Raw genomic sequence first — 20,875 nt, forward strand, 5'->3', positions numbered from 1 at the left:
TACCATTGTTTTAAATTACGAGTTACTAGAGGCATTTTTTGGGGACAGGCTACTCTTGAGTTACGCGCGGTGAGTCACCAGCTGGTGAAAAGTGATACTTGAGGACACAGGGAGGAGTAGGCTTGCTAGTTCGTTTCCTAAAAACAGATTTCCCGTAGTCTTTAAGTGGAGAAACTCTGTAAATATAAAACTATGGATTTAACGTTTTTGACAGCATAACATGTTTTCTGTCTCTGACAGTTTCAGTATAGTTCTCATTCTCTTTACTAAAACTGGCCATTTACACTTGGCGGAGGTTCAGTTTGTTTTACCTGAGTTACAGGCGCAGCATAAACAAGTTTACAGTCGCTTAGTTAGGTCAAATTTACTAGATGGAATCGGAACCACTGATGACTGGAAGCATTAACTACGGCTCCCACCCTGACAACAATGATCACCTTGAAAAGGGATCCCCAAAGACGAGACGTCTGTCCTACTCGGTTGCTGCAGAGTATTGCTGTGTCGAAGGGGGTAAGCGTTTCAGTTGTTCACAATATCTGAAGCATAGCTTCATAACATGTTAGAACACGGTCATAACCATTTCATGTCATAACTAACATAATCTGTCATAATATTTTCACAACGCTGTCATTACACATATTTAGACCTGTTGTGACATGTGACATATGATACGGTCCTCTACCCTTTCGCCGAAGTATACGATCGGGCCACTGATCACCCAGTCTCTTCTTGTCTGGACGGTGTTACACTGACATGAGATGGAATTAAAATGGTTGTATATACTACAGTCAACCAAATTGTCACCAAATGTAATTATTGACTGTAATGTGACTGTATCATGAGAGCATACCCCGTAGCACTTCCAGGATGCTCTGCATTTCCTTCTTTGCAGCACCTCTCATCTTGAACAAGGACAACAGTCTTGTAATGATCCAGCTTCTCCATGAAGGTGGACTGAAACCGGATGGTTGTAATCCTTCTGAAGTCCTTCTCAATCTGTGAGAGAAAGAAACAGAGAATTGTGACTGATGCTGTGATGAGTATCTCAGGTCAAGACAACAAAGAATAATGATTCATCGTTACATTAATTATTGGCTATTGTCATTCAACTGTAATTTGACGCGAGTGGGCTGAAACAGGCCCGGACATTTGTCTTTGAGGTCAGGTCACTCACAGGAAGTTAGACTCCCAAGTTGTTTATGGCAGCCTCCCTCAAAGCCTTCACCTCCACAATGGATACAGATGCATGAGCTATCTACTTTCTCTGAAAAATATAAGAACAGAAATCAGAGTAGAGTATGCAACAATGGGGTAATACCGCTAAAGAAAGGCACACTAAAAGCTAAGGCTACATACCAATAGCTAACGAATTCACACATTGTCAAACACATTCAAATCTTATTTTCTCAATGTTTTCATAACATATAGCTAAGGTTAGCTATCAACTATTCATGTTGCTAGCTAACTACAGTACCAAGTTAGCTAGCTAGTGTTTGTTAATCACAACTACTAGGTAAATATCCACCCATGCATTGTAACGTTATAGGCAACAACAGTACTACAGCTATTATTCCGCAAGGTGAGGTGTTAAAAGGTATTGAAAACAGGGGTGTCAATCATTTTTACCCCTACCTTTTTGAGAAAAAAGGTATTACTTGTTAAACAAAATATTTTTCTGAGCCATTGTATTAGTATAAAATAATAGCATTTCCCCAATTGTTGAGAATACAATGTAAAACCAGTATTTAAATTATTTATTTTATACAGTACAGGTGTCAATAATTTCGAGCCCCACTGTATATACTGTGTATATATAAATATGATATAATATATATAATTTCAAACTGTCTGGAGGCCTAACACATACATCACCATATATCAGTCATAAGTAACAAATGCTGTCCTGCTCTTGAAATCATGCAAGTCATCAGCAACAGAGCATTGGGGTAGGCACATGTTTGATATCAATGCAATTGCCATGGTAATAAAATGGTCTATTTCAGGAAATGTTATAAAACATACTATTTACAAGTAGGCTATGCTTGAATGGAATGGTTTGTCTTGTGTGGTAGGTTTTGTGGGTTTTAACACTCTTATGTAGGTGTCATAACCAGCCATAAAACATTGTAATATATGTCACAACACACATAAATATGTGTTATAACAGTGTTATGACAGGTCATGACATGGTTATGACCGTGTTGTAAGGTGGTATGACGCTATGCTACAAGTAAAGTGTTACCAATTGTTTTTAATGTCTCAAAACTCTATTTGAGTGGTCCACAATGTGTTTATAAAAAATATTTAAGATACTTGGTGACAGTAGAAATCATTGACAGGAAGTTTTCTTTGGCAGCAAATTGTGGACTGCTTTTGAGAAAAGTAGGCCTTGTCAGAGACAGCCATGATGACACATAATGTGGTTCTAGTCAGCAGTGGTAGTGTGGAGGGGAAACAAAGTCTAATATGAGTCATCCAGTCTGGGTTAATAACAATTGCTCTATGGGCAGGACATGTTCTTTCAAAATATGTGAAGAAAATAATAGTCACCTGAAAAGGGAAACACTATCAAACATGCATGTGACCATACATTATGACTGGAAAATGTACCTTTAAAAGTTAGACCAGTGGAGTGACATTACAGAGGCAGTGGGATTCTGGGTTAACGGTTCAGCTGTATGTTGAGAATTTGAATGAAGCCTATCATTCTTGTCATACTAAATGGAGGGAAACAATAAACAGCCCAAATCCTATGAATTGCCCTGAAGCCAGGTTGAAATGCCAAGTTCCACATTGTGTTATATCCTGTTGAACAAGGATGGCCCTGCTCTAGATTACTCTGCCCTTTTCAAACGTCCCGTTTTACTGATGATGTGCAGCTCTACTTTACACCCCACACAAAGCTTTTGAAAGACAGTCATGTAATGAAATAGACTACATTGCCAAAAGTATGTGGACACCTGCTCGTCAAACATCTCATTCCAAAATCATAGGCATTAATTTGGAGTTGGTCCCTCATTTGCTGCAATAACAGCCTCCACTCTTCTGGGAAGGCTTTCCACTAGATGTTGGAACATTGCTGCAGGGACTTGCTTCCATTCAGCTACTAGAGCATTAGTGAGGTTGGGCAAAGATTAGGCCTGTCTCAGAGTCAGCGTTTCAATTAATCCCAAAAGTGTTTCGATGGGGTTGAGGTCAGGGCTCTGTGCAGGCTAGTCAAGTTTTTCCACACTGATCTCGACAAACCATTTCTGTATGGACCTCGCCTTGTCCACGGGGGCATTGTCATGCTGAAACAGGAAAGGGCCTTCCCCAAACTGTTGCCACAAAGTTGGAACCACAGAATCGTCTAGAATGTCATTGTATGCTATATTGTTAAGATTTCCCTTCACTGGAACTAAGGGGCCTAGCCTGAACCACGAAAAACAGCCCCAGACCATTATTCCTCTTCCACCAAACTTTACAGTTGGCACTATGCATTCGGGTAGGTAGCGTACTCCTGGCATCCGCCCAACCCAGATTTATCCGTCGGACTGCCAGATGGTGAAGTGTGATTCATCACTCCAGAGAACACATTTCCACTGCTCCAGAGTCCAATGGCAGAAAGCTTTACACGACTCCAGCCAAAACTTGGCATTATGTATGGTGAACTTAGTCTTGTGTGTGGCTGCTCAGCCATGGAAACCCATTTCATGAAGCTCCTGACAAACAGTTCTTGTGCTGACGTTGCTTCCAGAGGCAGTTTAGAACTCGGTAGTGAGTGTTGCAACCGAGGAAAGACAATTTTAATGCGCTACACACTTCAGCACTTGCCAGTCGCATTCTGTGAGCTTGTGTGGCCTACTACTTCGCGGCTGAGCCGTTGATGCTCCTAGATGTTTCCACTTCATAATAACGCCACGTGTAATTGACCGGGGCAGCTCTAGCAGGGCAGAAATTTGACAAACAGACTTGTTGGAAAGGTGGCATCCTATGATGGTGCCACGTTGAAAGTCACTGAGCTCTTCAGTACGGGCCGTTCTACTACCAATGTTTGTCTATGGAGATTGCATGGTGGTGTGCTCGATTTTATACACCCGTTGGGGTCTGGCTGAAATAGCCAAATTCACTAATTTGTAGGGGGACAAATGGGGACAGAGACAAATCCAGGAGATAATATGGCTTCTTGGCACAGATCAGAATAGCTGTATGAATTTGATATATTGTTGTAGACCCAAACTGAACATAATAATTGAATTGAAGTGACAGTCCAGTCAGTGAAAGAGAGTTCAGTTGCCATTTAGATGTGTGATCAGGTCTGTGGAAAAATGCCTGGAATCAGTAGCTAATTTAATCTGACTTGGCGAGGGATGTTTGAAGCACACTATCCAGACTTGGTTATAATTCAATTGGAGTATTTGAAAGATTAAGATGAATTCAGACACGCTAGTGTTGAACTTTTTTGCAAACACGTGCATACAGGCCTATCATAGGATTAGGATATGTGCTCAGACTTTGACCTCTGTGGAACTGTTTTTGTTGTATAATCAGTGGCCACTGATAAAAGGTGAGCATGAGATGCAAGGTTTTGGTTGTGGTTTATTAATCTGCTTGAGAAAAGCTACAGATAGGTCGATAGGTTTGTTTTCAATGTTTTGTTTTCAATCAACGCAAAGTAGGACTTCATTTGCTTGAGAAAAACTACTGTTTTGCATCACTTGCTTAATCATTTCCCTCTCCTCTTACACAGGTGATGAGGATCTCTACCTCCAGCAAGCTGTTGTGTTTATTGAGGACGCCATCCAGGTGAAACATATATATCCTTTGTATGAACTGTCGCTGTAACTGATTGAAATATATTATTTGTATGACTTGTGTTGATTATGAACTGTCCCTAAACTGCTGTTTAAAACAATGAAATGTGTTTCTTGTTCTACAGTACCGATCCATCAATCATAGAGTGGATGCAAACTCATTACGTCTGTACAGGTGGTACTACTCCAGGTTATGGCAATGGTAAGCCGCTACTGTCGCGATGAGTCAAAGTATATTGTTCTGGATTGTTCTGCATGTTTCTATTCTTATATTTGTCCTATCCTCTAAAGTCAAATCATTATATCCTTTCTGCACTGCATCCCACTGCAATGTGCAGTATTCGGTATTGTCATCAGCATTGCTGACTTAACTCTGTCCTGTCTTCCTCTGTGGTTAAGTGTAGTGAAAAGAGCACTTTATGACGGTGAAGCCAACCATCACCCTTCCCGTTCTCAGTTTGAATCCCTCTCACAGGTTTTGTGTCATTGTTAAATGACTGTCTGTGTTGCTCAGGGGGCTGGGCCTGACTATTGCGGTCGTCTTGATGCTGGCTTTCATCGAGAGGCCCTCGTCCTTCTCCTACACATCAGACCCTCGCTTCAGACCTCCCCCCTGGGAGCCCCCCTGTGGCCTGACAGAGGGCATAGAGATTGTCTGCCTCGTCATCTTTGCCATTGACCTCACCACCAAGGTAACCATCAGGCCATGTTTCTGACAATGTCAACGGGGAAGAGAGTAGATGGGCAACAAAAAATCTCAAAGTACATGAACATCCATTTTGTGTCTTTATTTGCAATAAATATATATATATGGCTCGAGCTTAATCTATTGTCCTTAGAGCTATTTGATTGGCTGGGACGAGTTCCGGAAATGCAAGTGGTTGATTGTCTACATCTTGGCCGTCTCAGCATCTGTAATTGATTGGACGTTGACGTTGAGCATGTTTTGTGATCAGGTGAGATCATATTCAAAATATTGGTTTATACATCCTCTGTATCATGTCTCATGACAGTTGATAAAGACATGGTTTACAATACAAAGACTCAAATGGAACATTGCTCTTTCCCTTTGTTGTTCGATGGCAGAACCTACGAGTTAGGAGACTCATTCGGCCCTTCTTCCTCCTTCAAAACTCCTCCCTGATGAAGAAAACATTAAAGTGCATCAAGAGGACTCTCCCAGAGATAGCCAGGTAATTGTATTACCCACCAACACTTTGTTCAATCTCATATCTTCACTTCACAGCTTTACAATGATCGTCAACCTCAAAGTACTCTCACTTCTGTTATCACATGCATAGTTCCCTAAAACTGCGTTGTAGAGTATATTTAGGGTTATATACTGATACATGATTCACTCTTGTTTCAGTACATGTGAGACCCGCAGAGGGCACCCTAATCTACTTATATATGTATATAGGCCTGACAGTCATTGCAGAGGCGTGTGTCTAATGCACCACTCCTCTCTCTCTTACCTCTCAGTGTTATCCTGCTCCTGGCCCTCCACCTCTGCCTCTTCACCATGATTGGCATGCTGCTCTTTGCCAAAGGAGAGGTACGCTCTGTTACACCCTGCTGGCTTTACTGTTGACGCCCAGTTCTCAAGCCTGAACGTGCCCCTTTACCTTACCTCACTACTGTTTTATTCACACGGCGGTACAGGCGTGAACAGAGCTTGTAGATGTGTAGCATTACACCTGCCTGAATAGAGACCTGTACAGAAACTCACCCCCACATGACCAGGATGAAGCGCAATGGATGTCCATTTAACATGGTTGTTATAACGGAGTTAAGTATCTCCGTATTACCTCTGTTTTGTCCCTAGAACCCAAAGCACAACGGGGAGTGGGAGACCTACTTCAGAGACTTGCCCACGTCTCTCTCCTCTCTCTTGGTGCTCCTCACAACAGCCAATAACCCTGATGGTAAGTTCACAGTGTAGGTCATAGTGAATGAAACATATATTTTCTGCTGCATAATGTACAGCTGTCTACTCCACCTAAAGCTGTCTTCATGTTTTTAACAGTGATGATTCCGGCCTATTCCTTAAACCGAGGATACTCCATCTTCTTCATTCTCTTTAGTGGTTTTGGTAAGAGCTAGCCACCAAATGAGCTGTTCAGGGACAAGGAAAATAGGAAACAGATTGAGTGGTAACACAGCTAGTTGTTAATTTGTCCTATTTACTGCTCCCAGGAACCTACTTCTTGATGAACTTACTAACTGCCATCATTTACAACCAGTTCAGGGGATACCTGCTGGTGAGTTTAAGACTGGCACTGGACATATGATTTAAATATCAGAGCATTTTAAGGTACAGTGTAAACCCCATAGAATATCATGATGAAACTGTTCTCCTGTGGCAGATGTCTGTCCAGGCATCCATCCTAAGGAGGAGACTGGGCGTCAGAGCTGCCTTTGAGGTCATGTCCTGCCAGGGGCGGGGTCACGACGCTACACACTCAGAGGAGCATGTGTAAGACTGCTCATTCTCTTACCCTTAAGCCCTACACACACAAAGACACACACACACTGAATGGCCTTACATCTTGTCCCTCCCAGAGAGCGTGTGCGGGTGGATGCATCTTTGCAGGTCATGGCGAGGGTACAAATGAAGTCCTACTACAGACAAGCCATCATCAAGGTGAGAAAAGGCTACAGTGCAAATCTTTAGAACATGTGGATAAACATTTGAATATAACTCCCTTTGAATGTGCCTGTTTCCCTGTCTCTCGCTCTCTCTCTCACTCTCTCGCTCTCTCTCTCTGTGTCTCTCTCTCTTCCTGTAGAGAGTGCAGCAGTTGTCAGATGGCTTCATCCAGTGGGAGGCCTTCCGGAGTCTTTTTGATGAGCTGGACAAGGACCGCATCAAAGAGGTGGGGCCACATCTCATTAACTGCTCTGTGCTTCTTCACCGGATCAGTGTTACTGTTTTGGATGAACTTCAATGTTGGTTCTAAACAGGCTTATTTTACTTGTCTAAACGATAGCTAGAATGCTCCTGTAGGATTTGACGAGTCTTCATTGTCTTTCTCCTGCAGCACCCTCCGAAGCCAGAGTACAACTCTCCACTCCTCCAGAGGCTTCAGTTGGTTTTCAGCCACTACTATGTAATGATAGTGGGCAACGCCGTGGCCCTGGCCAATGTCATGTGCATCTGTGTAAGTCCAGGACCTTCTGACAGACAGTATGTTGTGCCTGTTGTTTGTTTGTCCAGCATATTACATTTACATTTAAGTCATTTAGCAGACGCTCTTATCCAGAGCGACTTACAAATTGGTGCATTCACCTTATGATATCCAGTGGAACAACCACTTTACAATAGTGCATCTAAATCTTTTAGGGGGGGGGGGGGGGGTGGGAGTTAGAAGGATTACTTTATCCTATCCTAGGTATTCCTTAAAGAGGTGGGGTTTCAGGTGTCTCCGGAAGGTGGTGATTGACTCCGCTGTCCTGGCGTCGTGAGGGAGCTTGTTCCACCATTGGGGTGCCAGAGCAGCGAACAGTTTTGACTGGGCTGAGCGGGAACTGTGCTTCCTCAGAGGTAGGGGGGCCAGCAGGCCAGAGGTGGATGAACGCAGTGCCCTTGTTTGGGTGTAGGGCCTGATCAGAGCCTGAAGGTATGGAGGTGCCGTTCCCTTCACAGCTCCGTAGGCAATCACCTTGGTCTTGTAGCGGATGCGAGCTTCAACTGGAAGCCAGTGGAGAGAGCGGAGGAGCGGGGTGACGTGAGAGAACTTGGGAAGGTTGAACACCAGACGGGCTGCGGCGTTCTGGATGAGTTGTAGGGGTTTAATGGCACAGGCAGGGAGCCCAGCCAACAGCGAGTTGCAGTAATCCAGACGGGAGATGACAAGTGCCTGGATTAGGACCTGCGCCGCTTCCTGCGTGAGGCAGGGTCGTACTCTGCGAATGTTGTAGAGCATGAACCTACAGGATCGGGTCACCGCCTTGATGTTAGTGGAGAACGACAGGGTGTTGTCCAGGATCACACCAAGGTTCTTAGCACTCTGGGAGGAGGACACAAGGGAGTTGTCAACCGTGATGGCGAGATCATGGAACGGGCAGTCCTTCCCCGGGAGGAAGAGCAGCTCCGTCTTGCCGAGGTTCAGCTTGAGGTGGTGATCCGTCATCCACACTGATATGTCTGACAGACATGCAGAGATGCGATTCGCCGCCTGGTTATCAGAAGGGGGAAAGGAGAAGATTAATTGTGTGTCGTCTGCATAGCAATGATAGGAGAGACCATGTGAGGATATGACAGAGCCAAGTGACTTGGTGTATAGCGAGAATAGGAGAGGGCCTAGAACAGAGCCCTGGGGGACACCAGTGGTGAGAGCGCATGGTGCGGAGACAGATTCTCGCCACGCCACCTGGTAGGAGCGACCTGTCAGTTAGGACGCAATCCAAACGTGGGCCGCGCCGGAGATGCCCAACTCGGAGAGGGTGGAGAGGAGGATCTGATGGTTCACAGTATCAAAGGCAGCAGATAGGTCTAGAATTAGATTAGACCGAGACTCAACTTGTTTGGTCTCTCTGTTTCTCTCTGTGTGTTGCAGACCATACTGGTGCTTGACTCCGAGAAGTCCATTGCAGAGCGGGATGACTACTACATGGAAGTTATTAACTGTTTCTTTATTCTATACTACCTGATGGAGATGAGTCTAAAGATATTAGCCTTTGGGTGGAGGGGCTACCTGTCATACAGAAACAACATCTTTGATGGACTTCTCACAGTTTGCCTTCTGGTAAGATATTCTGTAAATGACAGGAAACATATTAAAGGTGCAATATGTAGAAATCACTCGACCATTTCAATGCTTCTCCTAATTTCAGTTTGACAATGTATAGTGTGTGTAGAGAATCATTTTACAGTCAAAACTGCTCTGAAGCTACATACTGCCCTTTAAGCATATTTCTGTCTTGGTAATATAACTCAAAGTATTTTTTTATATTTTTTTTACAGCTCCTTCAGATCACCATTTTTGCCACCTACAGGCTTCCATTTCCTAAATGGTTGGTGTCTTCACTTTGGTCATATTTGTCACTCAACAAATACATTCTGTAGAAGGAAATTGTTCTGAAGGATGGTGCTCATTTATATATACAGTAACAATAGTGATGAATTGTTGGCTCCTGAGTGGTGCAGCGGTCTAAGGCACTGCATCTCAGTGCAAGAGGTGTCACTACAGTCCCTGGTTTGATTCCAGGCAGTATCACATCTGGCCGGGATTGGGAGTCCCATAGGGTGGCGCACAATTGTCCCATTGTCTGGGATTGGCCGGGGGTAGGCCGTCATTGTAAGAATTTGTTCTTAACTGACTTGCCTAGTTAAATAAAGCGGGGGAGGAAAGAGTAACAGGTACATGGGAATGGTCTAAAACAGGAATAGAAACATGGACATGAAGATATGTTACATAGTGATAAACATAGCAGAGGAAGAGAGTTACTGAATAAAATGCTATGAATGGATGAACGATAATAGATAAGAAACTAAGTAACTCTGTGAGATTGAATACACCTTTGTGTTGTCCCAGGAACCCAGCGTCGCGTGGTCTGATGTCTCTGTGGGAGATGGTACGTCTGGTCAACATGCTCATCGTCGTCCGCTTCCTCCGAATCATCCCTGATATCAAGGTGAGGAAGTGGTGCCGCTGAGTAGTAGTAGTGCCATCATTTTCAATGTATGTGACAAGACCACCGAATATGTTGTATTTGGCTACACCTAGTGGTGGAAATGGTTTATTGCTCGACTTTTGCTATATTTTGGTGTACGGTATGTCAATTGAGTTGTATTGTTGTAATTTCATGCCGGTACAGGCAATGTCTTTATCATCTCTGGTTATGCATGTTGGTATTACAATATATAAATAGTCATCCTTGTGTTTTAATGCCTCTTTTAGCTGATGGCCCTTGTAGCGAGTACTTTGGTTGACCTGGTGAAAAACCTCCGAGCTTTTGCAGGAATACTAGTGGTGAGTGACTCAATGACACTTGTTTTTTCTCTTTCCTTCTCTCATCCAGCTAGTCATTTTAAATGCATCTCCATACACTAGGCGTCTGTTTGCGGGACATCATGGATTCCCTATCATAAATAACATCCTGTTTGTTCTTTAGGTGGTGTTCTATGTGTTTGCTGTCCTTGGCATCTGGCTGTTCCAGGGAGCCATCACAGCTCCAGGGAAGATGAGGTACAGTTTGACAATTATGTATTTGAAAGCTTGTACACTATTCACAAACATCGAAAGTAGCAATGGCCTCATACAGTAGCTAATATGGCTGTTTTAATGTGTTTAACTGTGTGAGGTAATTGGAAGTTGTTTTGTACGTATTCCATTACAGTGTGATGTCCAATTCCAGTATGGAGAACATCACCATTAACTTCACCATGGAGTGTGGTTCCTACGAGCAGCTGGGCTACTGGCCAAACAACTTTGACGACTTTGCTGTGGGTGCCCTTCTCTTGTCTCTCGCTCTGCCAGCACGTGAAGTAGAATCATAGGCAGAGAACATAGGGGAGGCTTAGCTCAAGGCCAATATTCTGTCTACTGTTGTAAGAGACCGGTTTAATGAGAATAGACTTTGGAAGGAATGAAACTGTAGAACACATGGTTGGCATTCTATCTGTGACTCATGTGTACTGGCTCTGACTGGGAAGGCTAGTGTTGTGGGGGTAACCTCTCAAGGGGATAATGCACTGAAGTAACTTTTAAAAGACACCCGTAAAATACCATGGTGGGTATGTTGACATTTCAGTCCTGATCAATCAAATGAATCTTTAAATTGTGTCTAAATGTTGAGAGAGAGAGAGTGGATACTAACCTGTGTTTTCTTTCTCCTCTCCCTCGGTTTTGCTCAGTCTTCCCTCGTCCTCCTTTACAACATCATGGTGGTGAATAATTGGCAGGTGTTCATGGATGCCTACACCAGATACACCACAGAGTAAGCCAACAATAATACAAATCCGTACATGATTCTTATGATCCAACTGTCAGACGCTTCAATTCGTTTCCCTATCCACTAGAGGGCAGCAGTTGACGCTGAAGCACATCAGTCCTTTTCATTTTGGGCCATGCCTTACTTTAGTGAGCTCCCACTTCATAATATTTATCTAATTTCAGTTGTTCCCTAAAAAATTGCAACTGTTTGGTTGGTTAAATAAGCTTTTGTACCCAACTCAGGAGCAAGGCTAGTAACAGTGAAAATACATGTAGGAGTGGGGCCATAGTTCACGCTCGTTATTTGCCCTGCTTAAAGAGAATGAAGACAAGTTAATTGTGCATGGGGCTCTGTTTGTAAAACAGTGATTATGGGTAATGGGGATGTGTCCATGTAAACAGTTGATCAGGTTTCTTCTCTCCTCCCAGGTGGTCCAAGGTCTACTTTGTCTCCTGGTGGCTTACCTCCTCTGTCATGTGGGTCAACTTGTTTGTGGCACTCATTTTGGAGGTATGTATCAACTTATGCTGGCCTGATTTGTACTTACTGTAGTTTAAGTGCCAGATGTTTTCTAAAAAGATGTAAGCTCAATGAATCCTCTGTTTTATGTGAAAGAACTTCATCTATAAGTGGGACCGAAGTGTCACATGTTCAGTGGCGGACGTTGAGCGAACAGGCTATGAGACCACTGTCCAGCTCATGTTCAGGTAGGTTGATTTTTAACTCCGCTCTACCTCTGGCTTTTTGCTTCTGTTTGTTGTCTGGGCGGTTGCATATTCCTACTATTTGTTGTTGGTTTTAGGCCTATCCCAGTCACAAGCTGGGATGCCCTCACTGTCAGTGGTTCTGCCAGTTCTCTGTGAATGCAGTCAAATGTTTTGACTGTACATCTTAGCATCAAAAGGCACTGCCTAAAACCATGCCCTTTGGCTACTCACATTTCACTACTGTATCACTTTTCCCAAAAATCTGCGGAAATGCTTTTATCTGGGCAATTGTGTCTGGTGAGCTTTCTGATAACAAACTCTTAAAGGGCATGTATTTCTTCATGACCTAGCTTGCAGATAATTCATTATATAATTTAGGGCTGGAAATTACCAGGGACCTCACGATATGATATTATCACAATACTTAGGTGCCGACATGATATGTATTGCGATTCTCGCGATTTTATTGCGATACTAAAATTTGGTTTGCGATTCGATGTTCCAAACATATGTCTGCTGCAGAGGGACAAGAGAGAGACTTGATCAGTCGTGGAAATGAAAGCGCTGAAAACATCTTGGCTCACTATTTATAGGATAGGCGCAGGTACAGCTTAGGTGTTTAGATGCAGGTACAGCTTAGGTGTTTAGATGCAGGTACAGCTTAGGTGTTTAGATGCAGGTACAGCTTAGGTGTTTAGATACAGGTACAGCTTAGGTGTTTAGATGCAGGTACAGCTTAGGTGTTTAGATGCAGGTACAGCTTAGGTGTTTAGATGCAGGTACAGCTTAGGTGTTTAGATACAGGTACAGCTTAGGTGTTTAGATACACGTACAGCTTAGGTGTTTAGATACAGGTACAGCTTAGGTGTTTAGATACAGGTACAGCTTAGGTGTTTAGATGCAGGTACAGCTTAGGTGTTTAGATGCAGGTACAGCTTAGGTGTTTAGATGCAGGTACAGCTTAGGTGTTTAGATGCAGGTACAGCTTAGGTGTTTAGATGCAGGTACAGCTTAGGTGTTTAGATACAGGTACAGTTTAGGTGTTTAGATGCAGGTACAGCTTAGGTGTTTAGATGCAGGTACAGCTTAGGTGTTTAGATGCAGGTACAGCTTAGGTGTTTAGATACACGTACAGCTTAGGTGTTTAGATGCAGGTACAGCTTAGGTGTTTAGATACAGGTACAGCTTAGGTGTTTAGATGCAGGTACAGCTTAGGTGTTTAGATGCAGGTACAGCTTAGGTGTTTAGATACACGTACAGCTTAGGTGTTTAGATGCAGGTACAGCTTAGGTGTTTAGATGCAGGTACAGCTTAGGTGTTTAGATGCAGGTACAGCTTAGGTGTTTAGATGCAGGTACAGCTTAGGTGTTTAGATACAGGTACAGCTTAGGTGTTTAGATACAGGTACAGCTTAGGTGTTTAGATGCAGGTACAGCTTAGGTGTTTAGATGCAGGTACAGCTTAGGTGTTTAGATGCAGGTACAGCTTAGGTGTTTAGATGCAGGTACAGCTTAGGTGTTTAGATGCAGGTACAGCTTAGGTGTTTAGATGCAGGTACAGCTTAGGTGTTTAGATACACGTACAGCTTAGGTGTTTAGATGCAGGTACAGCTTAGGTGTTTAGATGCAGGTACAGTACTAGTCAAAGTATCGATATAATATCGTCACAAATAATATTGCGATATCTAACTGTATCAATTTTTACCCCATCACTAATATAATTCGAAGCAAAAACATCCGCCCACCTTTTTAACCGCTTAACTAAACGCATGTCGCTGAAATATTTGCTGAAGGTGTGGTTGATATGTTTAGCAGGGACAAGTCAGAAGAGCAACCCTGAATGCCCATCCCTAAATGTACATTGTGGGCTACAGCAGCCACTTGCATGAGCGTGCTTCGCTTCAACTCATTGTGTGTCTCTTGACACAGTTTCGTGTCCTGTCTTTAAAACTCCACTGTACCTTCCAGAGAACAAATTCAGGAGCCTACAGAGGAGGAGCTGGTCACCCAACTCCACCAGCACCCTCACCTGCATCTCAGCTGATGACCCTACACCCCTCACACGCCATCGGACCCTACGTCCAACCAGGCTTGTGCCAGTCCAAAAATAAACAGGGCCTTTACTGGCTATCACGTATTTCTGTGTGAATGTCAGGGACTCAAAAGCACAAAAGGGACAATATTGTTAGTGCTCTCTCAATTCTGATTAGTCCTATGTTGTCACATTTTTCTATGTTTTTGCACTCAAGCCACTGAACAAATGCCTGACTCCCTGCATCTGTTACTTTAAAAGTGAGTTTGAAAGAATACGTTGCTAAGCCTTTTGTTCATGGCGATCACTATATGCCATCAAACAAAACAAAATGCACCTCTGTTCTTAATGAAAGTATTTAATAGGGAGTAAAAAGGGGAAAGGACTCGTTTTTATTCGTATATTTGTCATGAAAGCTGTTTTTTTTTGCTTACCTGCCTTGCAATGTAAATAGGATTTTAATGCAATTTATAAAAAGAAAGCTGTACAGGGTGGAAACATGGGATGCATTTTATATTTGTGCTTTTAGCTAAATAAAGAAATCTCAGTGAACGTTATATAAATGACGAAATATGTGTTTAGCATGGCTGTAAATTATTCTCTCAAATGTGTAAGAAAAATTTTAGACAAGGCCCGCCATTGCTGTTTTTTTGCATTAGGTAAAATCTCTCTTGGATAGCTACAGCTACAATTTCATCTTTTATTTGTATTTTTTATTTAACCTTTTATTTAACTATCTTGAAGTTACATAACTACCTGACTGTTGCAATCAGTTGGAAGGTGCCGGCATTGTGTGTTTTCTGAGACCCTCGGGTCTTCCCGACCATAAGCACCAAATGATGTCTCCCTCTTCCACACTCATCAGGCCAGGCTAGTTAGTGCTAAGATTAAATGAAGATTCCTGCTGATGCATCCTGGTGATGGTCATTTCAGATAAGGGTAATTAGCTCCCCGGGGCATGCAAGTCTTGACTGAGGAATCCTGCTCACACTGTGGAATGGTATGGTATAGAATGGAATGGAGAACTGTTATTCTACCAGAAGGGCAGTGGGAGGAACATGTGTTTTTGAGAATAATACAAATGGCATGTTTTACAACGTCATAATAAAATGCAATCAGAAAGATAATTACTGTGATCAAGGCATGGCACCGTTCTAGGCATTGTCCCTGGGGTTTGTTCTGTGGTTCTATGCTAATAGAGTACACACACACACACACACTGGTGTTGACACTCCACACCTCACACACTAAAGCTTCATGTTTACTGGAAACAGACGAAGGCAAACAAGCCAACCTCCAGAGGGCCTGACATCAAAGCTCTGACCTCCTCTCCTCCCACTATTTGTTTTCTTTTCCTCTTGGTGAGTTTGGGCTCGTGCAAGGCCTTACCACAAACCCTTTCCACAACCACATAAGAATGTAGGGACATATCAGGTTAAAAGCCCATTGCATGACAATATGACAGACCATTGAGATATGATGTCTGCTATCTAGCCTGTGTAGGGCTATCTGGACCCTTTGAGTCTCAGAGTAGTGAGTTCTAGATTCTAGAACAGGGATGGGTAACTGCCGGGGGCCCACTTTTGTAGGCCAGCGGACCAATTAAAATTATTTTTTTGGGGGGGGGAACTCAGTCGGGGTCTGAACTTACTGTTGAGAGTTAGAATAATAGAATACACAAGATGCAATTTTGAGATTTGGTTGTGCGTCAGAAGTCACACAATTACCCCATGACATGTTTTTTTATTGGTAAGTTAGTCTAGCGGCCAGCTATCTAAACTTGTAGTAAGCATGGTCGAATTACCAACCGGCATGGGTCCCATTGATCATCAGTTATCATATTAAAAACTGCAAACATTTGCCTCCACCCCTATGGCAAAATGTGTAGAATTGCATGAAATTGGTTATAAAACAAAAACATTTTCTCTACGCCCCATGGCAAGATGTGCAGAATTGCAGGAAATTAACTTTAAAACGTAAAATGTTGCCCATCCCTGTTCTAGAAGGTTGAAGCTTCTATCAATTTTGCCAACATGTCAGCCATGTTCTATCTAGAGCCCACCACTGCAGTGAAGGCAGAGCCAGAGGCATCCCAGACGAGGCATGATTGGTGATAATTAGAAGCAGGTGGTTAATGAGTCCAGCAGACTAATGACTACTGCTTACCCAGCTTGACGAGGACAGATTAGGTCAACAGAGCCTGGCTGTCTGGAATGCCAACACTAGCAGGAGGGATAGGCCTAGGTGATGTGTGGTAGAGCAAGGGTTCCCAAACGTTGTTACTCAGGCCCCCTTTCCACCATTGGAGAACATCCCGTGCCCCCTCCCCCTGCGCACTTTATATTGGCACAAGCACTGTTCATGATACAAACTGTTCAGACTCCTCTTGTTGGCGAAGAGAAAATGCAATTCTACAGATTTTGTTATGGTGTGCGGTGCAGAGAACATTTTGCAGTTTTGAAGTAAATTTCCTCGAATTCTCCACATTTTCCTGTCTTATGTCTTATGTGACATTTCAGTGACTCAAACATGACAACAAAATCAATGGGCTAAAAAAACCTAGCTAAGAAATGTGAACTGACATGACCTTTAGCTTCCCTGTGGCTCAGTTGGTAGAGCATGGTGTTTGCAACGCCAGCATTGTGTGTGCAACGCCAGGGTTGTGGGTTTGATTCCCACGGGGGGCCAGTACAAAAAAAAAAAATGCATGAAATTTATGCATTCACTACTGTAAGTCGCTCTGGATAAGAGCGTCTGCTAAATGACTAAAATGTAACTGTAAAAATGTCTATACATTTCTGAAAAGTTATAAACCGCTCTCTATGGTCTGCAGGTTGACAGGAACTGCTGATGCACTACCCAATTTCGAAATTGCACCCTGTGCATTTTACTATTGCAACATTCAGAGGTAGGTTGAAAGCCGGATTGAGTTCCTTAAAAATGAAACAAAATCATGCCCTTTACAGGCTAGCTGTGGGGACACAGTCTGGGAATGACTGTGCTAGAGGAATGCAGGCTGGGCAGATGTATATACGTGGAGATGTAGACTCTAGACATACTGTCCTCCTGCTCAAACATGGATACGGGACAATGGTTGATCCCCAGTGGCTGCTGTAGTTTCATTGACCTCAGTCAGTTGTATTGTATTGACTGTGGTGGCATTTATAGTCATTACATCCCCTAGGACCCTACTATATCACTGCAGTGCATTTCTTTACCAGACCATAATGTGTTTACCCTGTCGTTTATTCAGTCACTGAGCTTGGCTGGGTTTGTTTCTGCTTCCTCAACGTTTCCCAAAATCAGTCATGGGGACCAAAGGTTTTTGGCTTTGCCCTAGCACGAAAGAGCTGATTCAAATGTAAAACTTGATGATGAGTTGATTATTGGAATTAGCTGTGTAGTGCTAGGGCAAAAACCAAAACGTGGGGTCCCCAGGACCGAGTTTGGGAAACGCTGGTCTCTAGGCCTACATGCATACCAAACAGCATGAGGAATCAGGGTTACAGTAATTGGTTGAATGAGTCACGTGTCTCTGTCTGATCGCCAGCTGTCAGTGCCTCTATCCCCCCTCACACATTCCCTGCAGAAGATGTTCATGGGAAACTAGCACTCTGTGTTACCTGCCAAACTAAATGATGTCATAGCCTGGCGACCTTTTGCTCTGTGCGCTGAAATGCCATGGATGAGAGATGTCAGTTCTCCAAGCATTTGAAGAATGCAGGTGCCGACAGGGGAGGTGACCCAACAGGGTTAGCTCTCTCTCTCTCTCTCTCTCTCTCTCTCTCTCTCTCTCTCTCTCTCTCTCTCTCTCTCTCTCTCTCTCTCTCTCTCTCTCTCTCTCTCTCTCTCTCTCTCTCTCTCTCTCTCTCTCTCTCTCGCTCTTTTACTAAAGAGGATATTGGAAACAAAGTGAGGCATTCACATGCAGTGACAAACAGAGACTAGTTGGTCTTGCCTCCTACTGCTTGAAGGAGGTGGTGTTTGTTGCTCACTGTGGGTTTTGGTTGATCTTTCCCTGTGTTTGTGTTATTCCCTGTGTGAAGCAGTTGGCACGACTACCAACGCTAGTTACAGCACGTGGGACTGATAACCCTTTTTGTTTCTGGAGTAGCAGAAAACATCATAATTCACACTGCTTCTGAACCTGTATTTCCCTACTAGTGAGCTCATTGTGGTGGTCGTCAGTCCTTCCAGAATTGTTCTACTAATATCTTGTCATTCTCACTGACCTGAAAGGGTTCTGAGCAGCTGCACCATGTTCTCACTGATTACCGAGGGGAGGTTTTTCCCCCATTATCTGTCTTTTCTCTCTCGTTCTCTAATAAGGGAATTACTGCTCTTTTTGTTCCTGATCAATATGCTTCACATGATCAGTCAGATGGTTTGACTGTATCTCAAGGTCTTTCTTATTTGGGTGAATAGGCCTAATACCAACATATATGCTATTGAAAATCCAATTGAACTGCCAATTCTGTCCCTCTATTGAATCTCAAGCTGTCACCCTTATAAGTAGTGTGGGGTCTAGAAAGTTGAAGAATATTGAACAAAAAGATTCCATTCACCATCCAGCTGCTGATCGTGGATCATCTCTCACCTCTTAAGTCTCGCCACCATAGTTAATAGAGGAGGAGCGAGGAAACTGATCTAGGAGCAACTGTCGAGGGGCAGGTTTAGTCGCCACCTACTTCTCCACCTTTCCCTGTTCACCTGAAGGCTTAGCTAATCTGCCTCTATAAGCTCTAATGATACCTGCTGGCCCCGGCCCGTTCTTTCACCCCTTTCACCAAATGCGGGAGGCCTGCTTTTACAGGACCTTTTGAAGTTGCCGCACCTGGTTGCGATCTTAAATTTCGCCCAGGGAAAACGCGGATTTATATAATTAAAGGGATCCAACTCCACAGGTCTTTATGGTGAGGTATTGGGCTGTTCTCACCCTTTGTGAAGCCACAGGAAGAGAATAGAAGGAGATGTCCCTACGCCCACACCTCCATATAGCCTGTACCCTTTACTCTGAGACCAGGCCACCCATGTCTGGACACACGGGAGAGGTATGACCTACACCACATATCACCTCCCCTTCACCACCTACTGCCTCACAACTCCGTCACCACATCTTCCAGGTCCTATATGAGGTCTCCCTGACTGTAATTACTCAGCCGCCCACCACACCGACCGACCGACCGACCGACCGACCTGGCCCCTTTCTTCTGTTCAATGGCTGCCTGCCTGCCCTACTGAGTGGGAGCAGATGCACCTGTCTGTCAGGCCCTGCCCAGCTCCTTTCTCTGCCTGGTGGAGAGGCGGAGCTGGGGCTGATGCCCACTCAGGTGAGCGGGGCCATTGATATGGGGCACGGTGCACTCTGGCAGCCTCCTCCAACACCTGCCAGCCAGGTGCCACTTTATCGCCTCGCTGCCCCCTCCCTCTCGCTTCTGTTTGTCCGGTTTCACTCCCCATGCAGGATAAGGAGGGCTGTAAACAATAAAGGAGAAAGAGGGGAAAAGTTCAGGACATTCCACTTTCAGCCTGTCTCACGCCAAGCCCATCTTTAGCAAGCAGCAGCTGGTTCTCACTCGCCCACTTTCTCTCTCTTGCTCTCTCTCTCTCTCTCGCTCTCTCTCCCACTCTGGGTGTGTGAGTGAGAAAGAGAAGTGTATTGCTTTGATCAATACTCCAAATTGCATAACACAATAGTAAGAATTTTAGTTGAAATGACTAAGCATTAGCTACAGATATTTTATTGAAGTGCCCTTTTCAGTGATTGAATATTCAGTCAAAAACCCACAAGAATACTTTCGTCAAGTTTCTTCCGCACTTTATGGCAGAGCAGACTTCAGAAAAACGAGATGCTGTTCAAAGCACTGTCGATTGCTCTGCCAGCCTAATGACATGAAAAGCGATTTCTGCAAACACCCCTCTCTGTGTCTGGCACTGTAACTCTCCAGTAATAAATTAACTTGTGGCCAAAGTGCGGAATGCATTCTTCAGCAGCGGAAGCAATCAGTCTGCCCGTACTGCCCTTTCTCTCCCGCTCAAAACACTTAGAGAGCAGGCTCATTAGCATACAGGTGAGAAGAAGTAAGTAGATGAAGCAGGTCTTTAGAAAGGGAAGAGGGAACGACTAGGGCGATGATTGCAGAGTAAGAAGCAACGTTTTTTTTTCTGGGAACAGAATGAGGGGGATTTTCCCTCAGAAATATTTAGGTCAACATTGGCATGTAGACAGAAGCCAGCAGCTGTCCTCTGGGCTCTGTCTGTAGGAGGCAAGGCAGCCATTAGTCTCTGTCAGAGCAAAGCTGCTCTTGGGAACTTCCATACTTAATGACAGGGATCTCACCGCTAGATGGCAGTAGTTGCTTTCTAGATGCAACAAGTCCTAGATGCAACAGGTGGTGAATTCTA

The 20,875-nt window shown here is 43.9% G+C and overlaps 1 protein-coding gene across 2 annotated transcripts; it reads left to right on the forward strand.

The window, feature by feature from the left end:
* The first annotated feature begins 35 nt into the window (after positions 1 to 35).
* On the forward strand, positions 36 to 15,597 carry tpcn2 (two pore segment channel 2). 2 transcript variants are annotated; one of them, XM_014126592.2, is made up of 24 exons: positions 36 to 510; positions 4,730 to 4,785; positions 4,919 to 4,995; positions 5,308 to 5,485; positions 5,633 to 5,749; positions 5,880 to 5,986; positions 6,276 to 6,348; positions 6,619 to 6,718; positions 6,820 to 6,885; positions 6,990 to 7,054; positions 7,160 to 7,269; positions 7,356 to 7,437; positions 7,583 to 7,669; positions 7,835 to 7,954; positions 9,353 to 9,541; positions 9,760 to 9,809; positions 10,331 to 10,430; positions 10,697 to 10,768; positions 10,911 to 10,984; positions 11,136 to 11,241; positions 11,653 to 11,735; positions 12,161 to 12,242; positions 12,348 to 12,439; positions 14,407 to 15,597. In XM_014126592.2, the coding sequence occupies exons 1-24, from the start codon at positions 372 to 374 to the stop codon at positions 14,480 to 14,482; spliced, it is 2,301 nt and encodes a 766-aa protein (XP_013982067.2). In that variant the 5' UTR covers positions 36 to 371; the 3' UTR covers positions 14,483 to 15,597. The 2 variants fall into 2 exon arrangements, with proteins under 2 accessions (XP_013982067.2, XP_013982068.2); XM_014126593.2 differs by lacking the exon at positions 36 to 510 and adding an exon at positions 4,543 to 4,618.
* Positions 15,598 to 20,875: the final 5,278 nt, after the last annotated feature.

This window comes from Salmo salar, chromosome ssa11 (genome assembly GCF_905237065.1).
Source record: "Salmo salar chromosome ssa11, Ssal_v3.1, whole genome shotgun sequence".
In the NCBI taxonomy this organism is placed as follows: Eukaryota; Metazoa; Chordata; class Actinopteri; order Salmoniformes; family Salmonidae; genus Salmo; species Salmo salar.